Source organism: Zootoca vivipara, chromosome Z2, assembly GCF_965207765.1.
Source record: "Zootoca vivipara chromosome Z2, rZooViv2.hap1.1, whole genome shotgun sequence".
In the NCBI taxonomy this organism is placed as follows: domain Eukaryota; kingdom Metazoa; phylum Chordata; class Lepidosauria; order Squamata; family Lacertidae; genus Zootoca; species Zootoca vivipara.
This window is the reverse complement of record NC_142585.1, coordinates 1,443,976-1,459,692: the sequence shown is the minus strand read 5'-3', so window position 1 is coordinate 1,459,692 and position 15,717 is coordinate 1,443,976. Positions and strand designations below refer to the sequence as shown.

At 50.3% G+C, this 15,717-nt stretch overlaps 1 protein-coding gene across 11 annotated transcripts in view; it reads right to left on the bottom strand.

Moving 5' to 3' along the window:
• The window catches only part of DLG3 (discs large MAGUK scaffold protein 3), a 158,202-nt gene that overhangs the window by 58,064 nt on the left and 84,421 nt on the right, over window positions 1-15,717 (bottom strand). For all 11 annotated transcript variants that reach the window (XM_088665171.1, XM_088665178.1, XM_088665172.1 and 8 more), the window contains 7 exons: window positions 14,913-14,966; window positions 11,986-12,036; window positions 8,865-8,989; window positions 6,622-6,791; window positions 4,932-5,068; window positions 4,046-4,190; window positions 2,728-2,887 (listed from right to left, as the gene is read on the bottom strand). In XM_088665171.1, the coding sequence (XP_088521297.1) occupies window positions 2,728-2,887; window positions 4,046-4,190; window positions 4,932-5,068; window positions 6,622-6,791; window positions 8,865-8,989; window positions 11,986-12,036; window positions 14,913-14,966 (842 nt within the window). The remainder of the gene's footprint in view (window positions 1-2,727; window positions 2,888-4,045; window positions 4,191-4,931; window positions 5,069-6,621; window positions 6,792-8,864; window positions 8,990-11,985; window positions 12,037-14,912; window positions 14,967-15,717) is intronic.

Sequence of the window (15,717 nt, the reverse complement as noted above, 5' to 3'; positions counted from 1 at the left end):
AGGGAGGCAGAACTAGGAAGTCCAGAGGTGACCCCCGAGGCTGAGCAGCCACAGGAACCAGAGCCACGACTGAGTGGACCAGTGGCGCCCAACCCAATGGCCCCATCACAGCTGGCAGCCCTGGAACAAGAGCCAGAACCAGGAACCCCTACCGAGAGACACCCGAGACCACAACACATGCGTAGGCGACCGGCATACCTCGACGACTACAAATGCTAACCTTCCGGGCACAACAGGAACTTAGAGGGGAGGGGTGTTATGTACTAAGCTTGGATCCTAGAACAATAGGCAGGTAGGATCAGAGAATGCAACAACTGATTGACTTGCAGGAGAAGACCAATCAGGCTGCAGGAGGGAAGCAGAATCATCCAAAAAGACAGGATTAATTGTGTAAATAATGTATATAAAAGCCTGAGGTTTGGGGGGCAATTCAATCACTGTTTTACAAGCTGCAATAAAGAGCATGAAATCACCGCAGGACTCTAAGTATATTTCACTGAGTCTATTCCTAATGCCATGAAGGGTTGTGGCTGAGTGACAGAGCACACACTTTGCATGCAAAAGGTCCCATGTTCATTCCCCTCGCATCTCCAGGTGTTGTTGGGTGAGATTGCATCTGAAATCCAGGAGACTGACTGCTGCTTCATGTACACCAGACATGGAGGGGGGGCACAAACCATAGAGCTGGATGGCCCGATATGGCTCAAGCCAATGTCATTAATGCACAATAATACTGAAGGGATACAATTCTCTGGTGCTAGACAGATAACCACACTGCCTTCTAATCTGGGTGGTTGAATGCAAGGTCATCTTGTCAGAAATTAAGCCTGCTCAGGATCTAGGGTGTGTGTGTGTGTGTGTGTGTGTGTGTGTGCAGAATTGTTGGTCCACCAAGCAAAAGGGTGCGTTTTGGGAGCCGGCCCACTTCCATTCCCACATTCTTGGGTTTGGGAATCTTTTGTTTCTCCCACCTCTAAACTGTAAACAAGCCACTTGCTTCCTGGTCAGGATCCCTGACCCAAACCAAGGCTCCTGGGGATCACTACAAGGCACAGGTCGCTTTTCTTCCTATCCAGGAAGTTCCACAATGCCCTCGGGTGGCCAATAGCAATCTGTACAGTTATGTGGCTTTGGAATAAAATAATAGATCTGGAGTCATGGAGGTCATGCCCTCCAACACTCAGGGCTTTTCCCTGCCATGGAATAAGCAGCAATGGCTGATACCCATTGCAGGGCAGAAAACAGGGAGGCCAAGAGCAGACAGAGGCAGAACCAATGACAAGCAGAGTCCAGAGCCAACAAATTTTAGTTTTGTTTCCATCTTCCGCCCTGCTGAGTTGTACAAGGAGAGCGCTAAGACTGAGGAGAAAGTCCTCACTTTACTCCATAGTGAGTCCCCACCTGCTTATCTTCATAGATATTCATGGTCTTGGCCATCCTCTCTAGAGGACTGTTAGCCCTCAGAAGAAAAGCCTCTGTCCCTTCTGGGTACAAAGCAGTGTCTGGCACACAGTAGGGTGTAATAAAATGTTGGTTCATGTACCTTTGTTACTGTAAAACTGCTTGGAACTTTTTGGGAAAAGCAGCATGTAAATACTTTAGCAAACAAACAGTTTTGCCCTTATCATAAGCAGATAAGAAGAGATCAATGGCCCAGCATCCTGTTCTCACAGTGGCCACCCAGATGACTGTGGGAAACCCTCGAGCAGGACCCTAGCAAAGTAGCACTCCTCCCTGCTGTGGGAACTGATATCCAGAAGCAATACTGGCCCTGACCATGGAGGCACAGCTTAGTTACCACGGCTAGTATAGCCACTATCATTCTGTTTAGCAGTTAAAAACGTGCCTTCTCTACTGTGTAAAGTGTTTTCAAATGCATCACCTCAGTAATCTGTATAACCCAACTGTGGGAAACCTAATACGACCCACAAATCCTCCCCACCTGTTCTACAAGGCCATTCCGGCCAAGTCACACCTACCTGCCTTAGACCTGATGACATAAATGAGCCAAACGGAGGTTTGCAGGCACCTGCAAAAGCCCTGCACAGTGCTTTGGAAACCCCGGCAACCAGCCATTCACCAGCACTTTCAAAGTACAGGCCTTTGCCCCAACAATTTGATTTCTAACAATGCTGGGGGGAAAGCGGGTTACAGTGCTGCCCTGACTTGCAGGGTTCTTGGGAGGGATGCTGCAGCAATGTGCATTAAGTACTAGGAGCATGAAAAATAGTTGTTTTCCTCATCCACATCCACATTTTACAAACATGATGATGAAGCAGTTGAAGAGGACTTCCAGCTCTTTGGGGCTGGACCTTTGATGCCTTGTCCACCCCCCATGATAATTACGCAGCATAATACATGCAGTCCACAGAATCCACCTTTTTCTGGTGCAGGATTCTGATTTTTCTTTTCTCAGTGGTAAAGGATACTGAGCCTCGCCCCACACTCTTCATTTTGAAGACCCACATTTCTGGAAGCTGTACAGCCACCCCAAATCCCCAGTCACGCCCCACAGCTGCCTGCACTCATGGGAGAAGTAACAAGAAAAAAGGAGGTTAGCAAATGGGGCAGGACTGCATGCCTCGTTTGCTGCCAAATCAGCTGGAATGGAACTGGCCCAACAAATGTCTATTGGAGAAGAAGTTATACCCATGTTCTTTAGAGATGAACTACCAGGTTCTTCCAAGGGAGAGGCAGAGGAGGTGGGGCAAGGGGGTTCTTGCTCACCTGGTGAAGTCCTCATCCCCAATCATATGGCGCGGCACAGGTGAGTAGCGGGCAGGCGCGACCTGGGGCGGAGCAGGGTAAGCTGGCTTGCTCTCCATTCCTCCAAGGTAGCCCAGGCCAGGGTTATGGCTTATGTGATTGTCGGCCAAGGCAGAGAAAGCTAAGGAGACACAAAGAGGTGACATCAGTGAGGCAGAACCAAGGGGGCTGAGGCAGGGCTGTGTAGGGCTGAGGTGTGGGGTAGGGGTGGGGACCCTTGTTTAGAGCAAAGGCTCTGGCCCCAGGTGGAGAGCCTTCTGAGGCCCACATGGCAGCCATGCACCAGAACTTGCCTCATGGGTGGCTGGCCCTGTCCAGCACCTCCTCTAAGGAGGGGCTTTACTGGAAGTGTCTGACAGCACAGAAGCAAGAATTTCCCTTGTGTCACAGACTAGTTGCACACAGAGGAATGGTGGGAGACACCAGTTGAAGAACCTCCAAGGGAAGAAGGCTCAGGTAGGACAAGGATGAGTGGTCAGAGGGAGAAAGGGGAGAAGACTGGGAAGAGGGGATGTCAGAAGCTGAAGTCTGAAGAGGTAACAGGGCTTAGTGAGCTGGGAGAGTGTGGCAGAAGCAGGCAGAAGCAGGCAGAAGCAGAGGCTGGAGAGGAGGATGGCCAAGAGGCAGAGATGAGTCAGGCTGGTGAAGAAGCCAGGGTGTCTCCCCCTCCTGCTGTGACTAGCTCCCCTCCCACCTGGTCTCCCAGAACCCGCAAAGGTATGAAGAGGGTGGAGCAAAGAGAGACAAGGCATTGGGAGTCTCAGATTGCTTGGGAAGGGGGAGACGTAGGCAGCTGTGGGAAAACGGGGACCTTTAGCTTCCACAACTGTCTCCTAGGGGCAAGACCTACCAAGAAGAATTGCTGTGCTCATTAGGCCTGAGCAGATCTTGTTTCTAATAAAGAGTTCAATTTCTCTGAGTGATTTATTGCTGACTTGCTCCTGACACTTTGACATCCCACTAGGACCCTCCATGGGAACTGATCCCACATTCTCTGGTTCCACAACCATCACCTCCTCCTCCTCCTCCTCCTCCTCCTCCTCCTCCTCCTCCTCCTCCTCCTCCTCCTCCAGCTCTGAGGCTTCCGGATGCCCTGACAGAACCTGTCCCAACCCACTGGGACCATTCACAGGACCACCGGTTTCCAGCTCCCCCCCCACTCTTATTTCTGATCCAAACACCCACTCCAGAACACCCCCATAGGGCTCATGACATCCTACATGTAAAACAACTTCTCTTCCACTGAGCTCTGACTCCCACCCCAAGAGCAGGTACGTACTGCTGGCGTAGTCAGGTGGCGCATACATGTCGTTGAGGTGGGAGCTGCCTGGCTTGGCCACCTTCAGGTACACCATGTCTGAAGTGTTCTTCAGTGCAGCCACGGCCTCCTCATGTCGGACATCCTGCAGGTTGGTGTTGTTCACCTGGAGAGAGCAGGTATGGCAGGGGCAGGAGAGAGAAAACAGCCAGAGGCTTGTCTATAGGCCAGAAATGTTGCAGATCTGACAGACTGAGTCAACTGAGATGGGCCAATGAGAAGAACCTTGCTAAATCAGATGCATCCACTCCTGTACCTTGCTGCCCACAGTGCCCAACTGCAGCAGTGTCTGATACTGAGGTAGACTACCTCTGAGCATGGGTGCTCCACCCCTAACTATCATGGCCAATGCCAAACATAACAAAACAACTCCAGTATCCTGCTTCCTATGGACGTAGCCAGGGTTTATGTTATGGGGAATAGGCTTTATGTTGGGGGAGGGCAGAACTGAGTGTTTTTATTTATTTACTTGACTAGGAGGGGCAGCTGCCCCCACAGGCTATGCCCATGCTGCTTCCCGCAGCCGGCAATTGGATGGGCCTGAAGGGCCGCAGGCCTCCCCAGTTTTACATTCCCAGCAAGGCAGAGATAGACTGCCTCTGAGCAGGAGTGTTCCATTGTGAATGAAAAACCTAAACAGAGGCCTGCTGGGAGCAGATCATCTAGCTGCCTTCCCACAGCAAACAAACGGATGCTTCTAAGAAGCCACGCCAAGCTGCGAAATGTTTTGGCGTGGCCACACCATCGGCAGGCACTGCCCAGGACCCAGTTCCCTTGCACCAAGAGCTGACACCATCCATGCTGTCACCCATCCCAATGCTTCGAAGAAAACAAGTCGGGTGCTCACTGCTAGCAGTCGGTCGCCAATCTGCAGCCTCCCATCTTTCTGAGCCGCACCACCTTCTATGATCTTGGTGATGTAAATGCTGTTGTCTCCAGGGATGTGCTGGTTCCCGAGACCCCCGGCGATGCTGAAGCCCAACCCTGGGGAAAAGGAGGTGGGGTTAGGGAGCTCTGCGATGGCTGCACTGGGAGGTGGAGAGATCTGCCTGCCACGGGCCACATAAGAACATTAGGAGAGCCTGGCTGCTGGATCAGGCCAGCGGCCCATCAAGTCCAGCATCCTGTTCTCACAGTGGGAACCCAGATGCCCGTGGGAAGCATGAAAGCAGGATCTGGGTGCAGCAGCAATCTCTCCTCTTGCACGTTCCAGCAACTGGTATTCAGAAGCATTAACACCTCCGACCATGGAGGCAGAGCACAGTCACCCTGGCTAGTAGCCATTGATAGCTTGATGCTCTATTAATTTGTTTAATCCATTTTTAAAGTCTGGTATGTAATCTGGTAGAAAACCTCTGGGGTGTTGTTTTTTTCCTCCTAGGCTACTGCCCCTAGGCCCATCATCCCTCCCCAGCTTTTCACATTTCTATCCTTTCCTTTAAACAAACAAACAAACAAAAAACCTAGTAAGCAATAGGTGGGCGAGAGAGCAAAAAAGTGAGTTTCTGGGTCACTGAATTCTAGACTCTTAGAGGAGCAGGTTGCAGGCATTGGGTTGGAGGGTTTGCTGAGGAGGAGCAAGGGACAGGGGTGTTGGGACCTGTGTCCCTGGCCCCTCCCCCCCGGTGGGCTCTGTCACCTACTAAAAGCCACAGAACCCTGCTACACCAAAAGGAAGTTTGCCAATATCCAACCCTAAGGAGCTGAGTCAGGGCCATGACCTTCCGGAGGCCCAAGAAACGATCTGTGCCTCTGTTGACAGCCTGCTGGAGACCTCCTTCTCAGCAGCAGAATCTGGCTCTGGATTGCACAGGTAAGATGGAACCTGCCCTAGACTGCTGATCCTTCACCACAGAAGGAGGAGCAGCTTCCACACGATCCCTGCCAGTGTCTTTGAGCAATCTCCAGTCTTTCCCTGGACCAGCCTCACTCTCTGAGTATAAGGAAGTTGCCTTATACTGAGTCAGGCCCTCTTGTACAGCACTGTCTCTACATCAATCAGCAGCAGGCAGGCAGGGAGTCTCTCCCCAGTCCTACCTGGTGATGTTGGGGATTGAACCTGGGACCTTCTGCACAGACCATGGGCTCCAGCAGTGAGCCATGGGCCTTTCCACAGGAAGCTGCCTTACACCGGGTTGGACCATGGGTCCCTCTTGCCCAGTATTGTCTCTACGCTACCTGGCAGGATCTCCCCAGGGTTTGAGCCAGGAAATGTCTCTCAGCCCTACTTGGGCTTGAGACCAGGACCTTGTGTATGCAAAGCTGATGCTTCACCACTGAACCACGACCCTTTTCCTTCAACCTCAGCAGCTCTTGCTCCAACCACCCCACTTTGCCCTGGACAACTGGGACAAACCCACCTGGGTGTTTGGATCCACCCAGCACTGACCCCTGCTTGGCTCCTGGCCGCAGCCCAACTTCACGACAGGGGCCTAGAGACCACTGGCCTCCAGGTTTATCCACCAGCCGGGAAGCAACAGCCCCAGATCCATGCTAGCACATGACTGCCAGCAGGGCCCACACCCAGGGCCACACACCTTTGGGTCCTTTCATCAGGTTGACCTCCATGATGGTCTCTGGTGGGGGCTGCCTTCTCCGCACCAGGAGCCTCACCACAGGCCCCGCTTCCTTCAGGGCCTCCACGGCCTTGCTGTGCACGACCTCGGAAACATCGACCTCGTTCACTCTCAGGACACAGTCGTTCACCCTGCGCCACAGGGGCAGAACAGCCAAAGAGGAGATGGTGAGGGAGGGGAGAATTCCGGAGGGCTAGCATAAGTATGTATATATATATGTATATATATATTAAAGAAAATGGCCCTCAATCGCTCCTTAGTGGTTCCCCAGCAGAATGCCCTAAGATGGGCAGGTGCAGGGCCCAAGGTGAGCAACCACCCCAAACCCTCCACCCTTACCTCCTGCTGTGTCCTCATTTTACTTTGTAAAATTCAATCAATTTTCTGGGGGGAATCCTGTTTTTAAAATTGGGGTGGTGGGGGTGAAAACATGGCAATATGGAAAAGCTGGATGGGAGCATGGGCATTCACCTTGGGCCAACTGATAGATGAGGAAATTGAATGTTACACTTATGGTGCATTAAGAAAAAATACCATCTTCCAGTTGTGGCCCAATGGCAATACCTGCAGTTGCAACTCCTTTTAATAACTCTTGTTTGGTCCGGAAGCCTTCTCAGCTTAAGAGAATCCTGAAATATTGGAGCAACTGGATAATTCATTTGAAGCTAAAAAGCTAGGATTACTTTTTATGGATATTTATTATGAATAAATAAGTTCTGATATGCAGAGTTTTAAAAATGATTAGAATAAAGAATTCAAATGTTTACTATTAACCAGAAAATGGGAAATTGTTCTAGCTTCAGGAGCAGATGTATCAATTATATTAAGACTTATATAGCACAAAATCTTATTCAGAATTTATTGGACTCCCTAACGCCTGTAGAAGAAAGGGCTATCTAATGTAGGCCTTTGCTGGAGATGTAATATGGATAATGTTTCTTGAAAACAAATGTTTTTACAATGTCACATACTTACTAAGTTTTAGGAAAGAGTGCTGGGCTGTATAAATAAGATGCTATGGAAAAATTTCAGAAGTGAATATTATTTTGAACTATACACCTACTGTATGGAAAGTGACAATGGGACAGCAAAAATGGGCTCTACGTGCCCTAATGGTTGCTAAGAGACTAATACTGATGAACTGGAAGAATAGAAATATGATTCCCCATAATCAATGACTTGACAACATGACAATATTAGAAACATATGAATGGATCGCTTATAGACACAGACTTTCTTTGCATAAATATAATCTCTGGAACGACTTTACACTGAATATATGAGGCTATTAATAAAATTTGTATTTGAATAATAATAATACTATAAACATTTGTATATTAATGTATGGAAATGTAACTGAGTATTTTTCTTTTATTTTTATTCCATTCATGTTTTCCTTTCTTTTTTTCTTTTCATCACTTTTTTATAAGTGAAATTCTAATAAAATATCAAAAGAGAAAGAAAGAAAGAAAGAAAGAAAAAGAATCTCAAAGTGGTTAAATGTTAAAACAGGGCCCATGGGCACATTTGGACTTTTGAGCAGCTGCAGTGGGTGCCACCCCACTGATCACTTCTCTCCAGCTTCCCTAGACGAGGACCATCTGTGAGAAAGCAAGAGGTCATGCATGGAAACGCTTCCCTTTTCCAAGGGATCTGGGCAAAAGTCAGATCCAGTAGAATTAACTTGAACCTTGAAAAGCACACAGAGCTGAAAGAGGAAGTGGGGAAGAGCGTTACCCTTCCAAATTCCTCCTTCAGCTCTACGTGCTTCTCAAGGGAGAAAAAGGCAACCACCCTCACTGCCTCATGCCCAAGGATGAGGTGAGTGAGGAGGCTCAGAGGCTTCATGGGCACCAGAGGAAGACCTCATGGGTACCCTTGAGCCCACAGGTGCCATGTTGGCAACTTTGCGTTAAGCGTAAACTGAAACAAAACATGCATATACAAAGAACACAATCTAAAAATAGTCTGAAAGGTATGACCTAGCATTAACAGTCAGGGAACGGCTGATTGAATAGCTGTGAGTATCTAATGAGAGTCTAAAACACACTTTTAAAATTTGTTTTGTTTTTACGGCACACACGCACACACAGTTCATCAACAAACCTCTCATTTTAGGTTGCTTATCTGTACCTGCTTCCCTCGCCGCCGCCCCCCGCCCCCCGCGCAAAGGCTCAGGATCCACCCTATGGCAGGACACTCACCCCAGACGCCCATCCATGGCAGCTGCTCCACCTGGGATGATCTTGGTTATGAAAATGCCAGGGTCATCAGGAATGTGTGGGTTATCAATCCCTCCAGCAATGCTAAATCCAAGGCCAGAATTTCCCTGAAAAGCGTTTTTAAAAAGAAAGAATAAATAAATGGGATGAATCATAGAGTTGGAAGGGACCCTGAGAATCAGAGGCGTCCTTCCCATAGGGCCTAGTGGCTTGTTGCACCAGGGCACCGGCCTCTCAGGGGCACCCCAGCGTTGGTGGGGCACAACGAGCCACTAAGCCCTATGGCTCATCCTCCGCTGCCACCTCCTCTACCTCGGCCAATCCCCTCAGCCACCACCCGCTGAGCCGCTGTTGCCTGAGGGAGCGGTGGGAGTGGTGGCGGCGGGAGCGGCTCCTGAGGGGCCTCTTCCACGCCACTGGTGCCCGCCGCCCCACCACCACCACTGCTGGAGCACAGGCGGTGGTGTGGCAACTGCCTCCTGCTCCTTGGGCCGCTGGGCAGCAGCGAGAGCGCAGGCAGCGGGCTGTAGGCAGGCAGCCCCAACAGCGCCCTCCGCCCCAGGCCCGGCCAGGGACTCTGCTAGCGATATGCGTGTGGTTAGACCTCATGGTTCTTTGCATTCAGCTGTGTAAAGAGATGCTTAAAGATGTGGCTAATGCATTGTATGCAAGGTTCGCCCGCTCCCCTATTAAGATGAATGAAGGAGACCCTTCCCCCAGGCTCTCACCTGCCCCTCCGCTTCTAAATCCACCTGTGTCACTGTGGCAATAAATTACAAATCTCTGCTGCCGTGAGTTTCAACTTCCCATGTGCCTAGTCGAAGTCAGTGTTGTCCCTTAAGAGCCGGGAAACTAATAGAGAGAAGAGGCGCTGGCCTTTCTTGAAACAATAAGGGGTTTCCCCAGCAAAGCAGCCCACCGCAACGAGAGGCGGCCCAGCCCCGCCACCGCCTCTTCCCCTTCGCCTAGCCCCGCTGCGGCTGCTTACTGGAAAAGCTGGTCTGGCTCTGGAGTCCCCCCTCGCCCCCCCGGCAGAAGCTTCCAGCTCCGCTGCCTGGCACCCCCTCCCATTTCTTCCATGCAGGTGTCTCCTGCTGGCCCTGCTCCAGCTGCCCGCCTTGCTCCCCCTGGACCCCAACACCATCTTCTGTGGGCAGCGGCTCCCAGGGCTCCAAGGTGGTCCACAAGTTGGGACCCAAGTTCTAAATTTTGGGAAAGGTAGGGGACACTAGAGGGACCTTTGTGCCACAGCGCTGGATGTGCTTAAGATGGACCTGCTGAGAATCATCTAGTCCAACTGCTTGCAATGCAGGGATTGAACCTGCAACTTTGGTCTTATCAGCACCACACTCTAACCAACTGAGCTACCCAGGCTGAGCTTATATCCTAACGATAATTAGAACAATACAGCAATTCAAGGGCACTGAAGGTTTATTCAACAGAAAGTAACCATGGAAATGAATGTAAAACTTGAAGTCTGCCAGGTATCCTGATGTGGAAAATGAAAAAATCTCCTAGCCTCTGTTGAAAAGCACAGTCCTACAACATATAGCTGGGTCAGTTCTCAATACCGTGTTTCCCCTTTTTTAAGACGTAGTCAGAAAGTAAGCCATGGCAGCATTTTTTATCATTAGTGAAATCTAAGACACCCCCCGAAAATAAGACATACCTCCATGCGAGACCGCCAAGCGCCCCAGCCAGCCAGAGGGGCCTGGAACCGGCTGCTGTTGCTGCAGTGAACGCATGGAGCGCCCTGCAGCACCTGGCCTCTTTTTTTCTTTTCTTTTTTTTGGGCTGCCCGAGGCCTGCCGCCCCGCCACCGGAACCGGCGGCTGCAGAGCGGAGCGCTCCGAAACAGCGAGCGCTCGGAGCGCCCTGCAGCACCTGGCTTCTTCTTTTGCGGGGGGGGGGAGCTGCCCGAGGCCTGCCGCCCCGCCGCCGGAACCGGCGGCTGCAGAGCAGAGCGCTCCGAAGCGCCGAGCGCTCGGAGCGCCCTGCAGCGCCTGGCCTCTTCTTTTTTTGGGGGGGAGGAGCTGCCCGAGGCCTGCCGCCCCGCCGCCGAAACCGGCGGCTGCAGAGCAGAGCGCTCCGAAGCGCCGAGCGCTCGGAGCGCCCTGCAGCGCCTGGCCTCTTCTTTTTTTGGGGGGGAGGAGCTGCCCGAGGCCTGCCGCCCCGCCGCCGAAACCGGCGGCTGCAGAGCGGAGCACTCCGAAGCGCCGAGCGCTCGGAGCGCCCTGCAGCGCCTGGCCTCTTCTTTTTTTTGGGGGGGGGAGGAGCTGCCCAAGGCCTGCCGCCCCGCCGCCGGAACCGGCGGCTGCAGAGCGGAGCACTCCGAAGCGCCGAGCGCTCGGAGCGCCCTGCAGCGCCTGGCCTCTTCTCTTTTTGTTTGGCTGCCCGAGGCCGGCGGCTGCAGAGCGGAGCGCTCCGAAGCGCCGAGCGCTCGGAGCCCCCTGCAGCGCCTGGCCTCTTCTTTTGGGGGGAGAGCTGCCCGAGGCCTGCCCCCCGCCGCCGGAACCAGCGGTCTGCAGCGCCGAGCGCCCGGAGCGCCCAGCAGCGCTGGGCGGAGCGCCGAGCCAGCAGCCTGCCGCCTCGGTGCCGCGCAGAGCGCCCAGCAGCACCCCGAGCCAGTGGCCTGGCCCTTCCGAGGAGGCCTTAAGGTACAAGGCATCCCCTGAAAATAAGACACCGTCTGTTTTTTTGAGTAAAAAAAGTTATAAGACGGTGTCTTAAAAAGGGGGAAACACGGTACCATAAGCTCTGGTTTCCAAGACCACAACAGTGGAAGGAGGAAAGAGGGAACACGCATGTTAGATCCCCTTGCCCAGCCATCCCCAACGTGATGTTGTCCAAATGTTTTGAACTACAACTTCAATCAACCACACTCAGCCATCCAATCTGATGGGAATTGCAGTCCAAAACATCTGGAGAGCAGCAGGTTGGGGAAAGGCTGCCCTTTTCTCTCTGTGCTCTCCATGCTTGTACCTACAGAGCCAGGATGCATGTGCCTGCATGGAGGGACTAACAAAGCCCAATGCAGTCCAGGGACAAGTAGCGCTAGCCCTGGCACTACATCCATGGCAAGGGTCCACTGGCTCTCACTCACCCTTTCCAGGACAATCTCTTCATACTTGAACATCCCGTCACTGCCATTCACCTGGGGAAACAAACAGGGAAAGTTTACCAAACAGACACTGAAATATGAGATGCCCCACACCAGTATTGGCGTTCCACTCACCCTTGCAGACACACCTGTTTGCAGAAGCATTTCCCTAGACTTGAACTTCTTGACCTATTTTTTTAATTGTCTTTTTAATTGTTGTGCTTTTAAAAAGCCTTTTTATTGCAAGTTTTAATTATGGATGTTTTTGATATTTTTTATGGAATTGTTTTATTGTGATCTTTAATTATCTGTGGATAGTTTATCATTGATTTTATACTTGTAAACCATATAGAAGACATCTTGGTATGTAAGTAGTATCTGGGATTATTATTGTGATTATACACAATTTCTGGGACACAGGATTTTCTGGCACAAGGCTCATTGCCTTCACAAAAATACAGTGGTACCTCGATTTACGAACTTAATCTGTTCCGGAAGTCCGTTCTTAAACCAAGGCGTGCTTTCCCATACATAGCAGTGGGAGACTCAATTTACACTCAACAGGAAGTGGAACATGTTCTGCTTCCAAGGCAAAGTTCACAAACCAAAACACCTACTTCCGGGTTTGCAGCGTTCTTCATCCACGTTCTCCATAAACTAAGCTGTTCTTAAACCAAGGTTCCACCGTATGTCCTAATTGTAAGGGCTTATCCACACTTACCTTTTGCCTAGCACTTTCTAGACACGGGTCTATGCTTTGAAGCACCCCCCTCCCCATCGCTTTCCCCAGTAAAAAACCCCATTCAACATTAAATCAGAATAAACAACAATTCAGATTTTCCGCAAATTTGTCGTTTGCTCAGTGGTAAAGAGCAGGTGTTCATAGGGGAAGCACTAGGGTGAAAAAACAGAAAAAACCAAAATCCTGGTGCTCAGACACACTTGTATTTTAAAATGCAAACCTGTGCCTAGGAAGGAACTCTGGGCGAGCCCTTAATATATCACATCAGAGGCAGGCTAAGCAGCAGCAGGGAGGGGAAGAGATTTGAAAAATATCCTAACAGCCTCAGCAAGAAGCTAAGAAGTGGATGGGACATATTCAAATGCACTGGAAGTTAAAGGGGGGGGAAGAGATATTTATTAATCCAATACATTAGAAGAGACAGCACATCTAAATGTTTTGTTTAGATTTATCTGAATTTCCCTGAAGAAGGGCCATTTGGGTTGAAACAAGTTGGATGATTAAATCCCTCCTTTGACAACCCCATTCCAATTCACTCTCACTTCAAGTTCTTTTTGGGGGTTCCCATTTTGCTGCATCTTTACATCCTCAAAGAACTACTGATTGTGGTGACTAAATGGCCATGAAAAGTCCAGTTCTGAATTTTGCGGGCTCTGCACAGATATACCTCCCCTGCCAGGAAGAGGAGCATGATGCAGCTCCTGCATTAACTAAACAAAAATTCTTCACATAGCCACAACTTGCACCGCTTATTCTGCTTTCTAGATCAGCAGAGAAGGGCTGGGACAGATGGGATGGGGAGGATAGACAGCAGGTGGGGGAAAGCAACAACTTTGAAGGGCACTGAAATGCAGAGTGTACCTGGGAGAAATTAGATTCAGTTCACATTTAAAGGCAAATCTTACAAATTTGTACTTTCTGGAAAAAATATGCATCCTGAAACACAGGCATCCTTCTAAATTCACCCTTTCCCAAATTCTGCAGTGCAGTTCTCTAGCCAAGTAAGGGTAAACCCTGACAGTTAAGTCCAGTCGTGAACGACTCTGGGGTTGCGGCACTCATCTTGCTTTACAGGCTGAGGGAGCCAGCGTTTGTCCGCAGACAGTTTTCCCGGGTCATGTGGCTGGCATGACTAAGCCGCTTCTGGTGAAACCAGAGCAGCACACGGAAACGCTGTTTACCTTCCCGCTGTAGCGGTACCTATTTATCTACTTGCACTACGTGCTTTCGAACTGCTAGGTTGGCAGGAGCAGGGACCGAGCAACAGGAGCTCACCCTGTTGCGGGGGTTCGAACCACTGACCTATCGACTGGCAAGCCCAAGTGGCACAGTGGTTTAACCCACAGTGTTTAACCCACAGTGCCACCCATGTCCCTCTCTCTAGCCAAGTAAGGTGCACCAAAAAATGCATACACTGGGGCAAAGTGTGCATAAAAATGCATATATTAATAAAGATAATGTACAAAAATGTGTTGTGTCAGGTGAAACCACTATACAAAAAAAAATGTGTACATTAGGCAAAACTACATACAATTTTTGGGGGGAAACGCTTAATAAAATGTGTTTAATAATCTTTTAAAAAATGTTTCTAAACTGATGGGGAATGTGGAGAACTGAACTCAAGATTGGAAAAATGAGAATGAGAGAAACTAAAATGCCCGTCCCTAATCTTACTCACCAAAACCAGAGAAAAAGCTGGGAGTTCTATGTCCCAAAGGTAACAGATTTATGTCGCTAGCAAACAGAATATTCTAGAATTTCCAAGTGGAATTTGTCAGGAATGCCCAGTCCCGTTTTTATTTTATTTTAACACATGCATAACACAGATTCTTGACACATTGTGGTCACTTCATATCTAGGAGTGATATGGGACACACAGGAATGCTAAGTTCTCTATGCCTTGGAGTTGTGAGACAAGATTTGTGCAATGAGCTGTGCCCTAGCTACGGGGAAGTGGGGACTAGCCTCATTTTTGCCCTGAGTGCAGCCGGTGTGGGTGTATGCAAATGCATCTTGGGTGTGTGTGCTGAAGTGGGTGTTTGACCTGGGTGGAATAAAGCCTAGTTTCACCTTCGGCAATGAGCCCCATACCATTGTTGGCAAGGAACAGAAACTTCCTTCCCTTCACAGGACCTTGTAGGACCCTGTGGACAAGGCACAAACCACACGAGAAAAGAAGCAGACTTACAGAGAGGGCAGGCTCCAGGGTTTCTGTGTTCACGATAATGGGCGAGGGGCTGGCCTGAAAGAGAGACAAAAAGAAAAAGCCACAGTTGTTCATTTAAATTCCCATGATAAGAACACAGGAAGCGCTGCCTTTTACTGAGCCCGACTGCAGGTCCATCTAGCCCACGGCTGTCTGCACTGGCAGGCAGCAGCTCTCCAGAGTTTCAGGGATAGTTCTCTCCCAGCTATACCAGGAATCGCCAGGGATTGAATATGAGAGCTTTTGAAGGCAGGTGATCCACCACTAAGCTACATCCCTTCAACCAAATCGACCCAGGCCCTCCCTTCCCAGAATGGCTTACTGCAGCCGCTCAATCTGCCCCCACAAGAAAAGCCACATTCCCACCAACAGTTATCCCCACGAAGCAACTCCCCCCAGCTTCTCTATTGTGCAACAGCAGGAAATCAATCCACCTTTCTTTCCCAGTCCAGCAGTTACCCCGCCTCTTAGGAACCAACCGAAAGCTTTCCGGATATGGATTATAAGGAGCTGCCTTACCCCAGGATATTCAACCCAGTGCCTTCAGATATTTGTCGGACTACAACTCTCATCATCCCCAATCAACGTGGCCATTTTGGACTACCATTCCCATCAGTCATGCTGGCTGGGGATGATGGGAATTGTAGTCCCTCTAGCGGCACCAGGTTGAGGAAGGCAGGTTTACTCTGACTGGTAGTTCTCCAGCCCCAGGCAGTGATTCTCGTTGAACTTGTTACGAAAGGTCCTTGTAGCCCAGAGCAGGACTGCAAACATGCCCCTGTTCTAT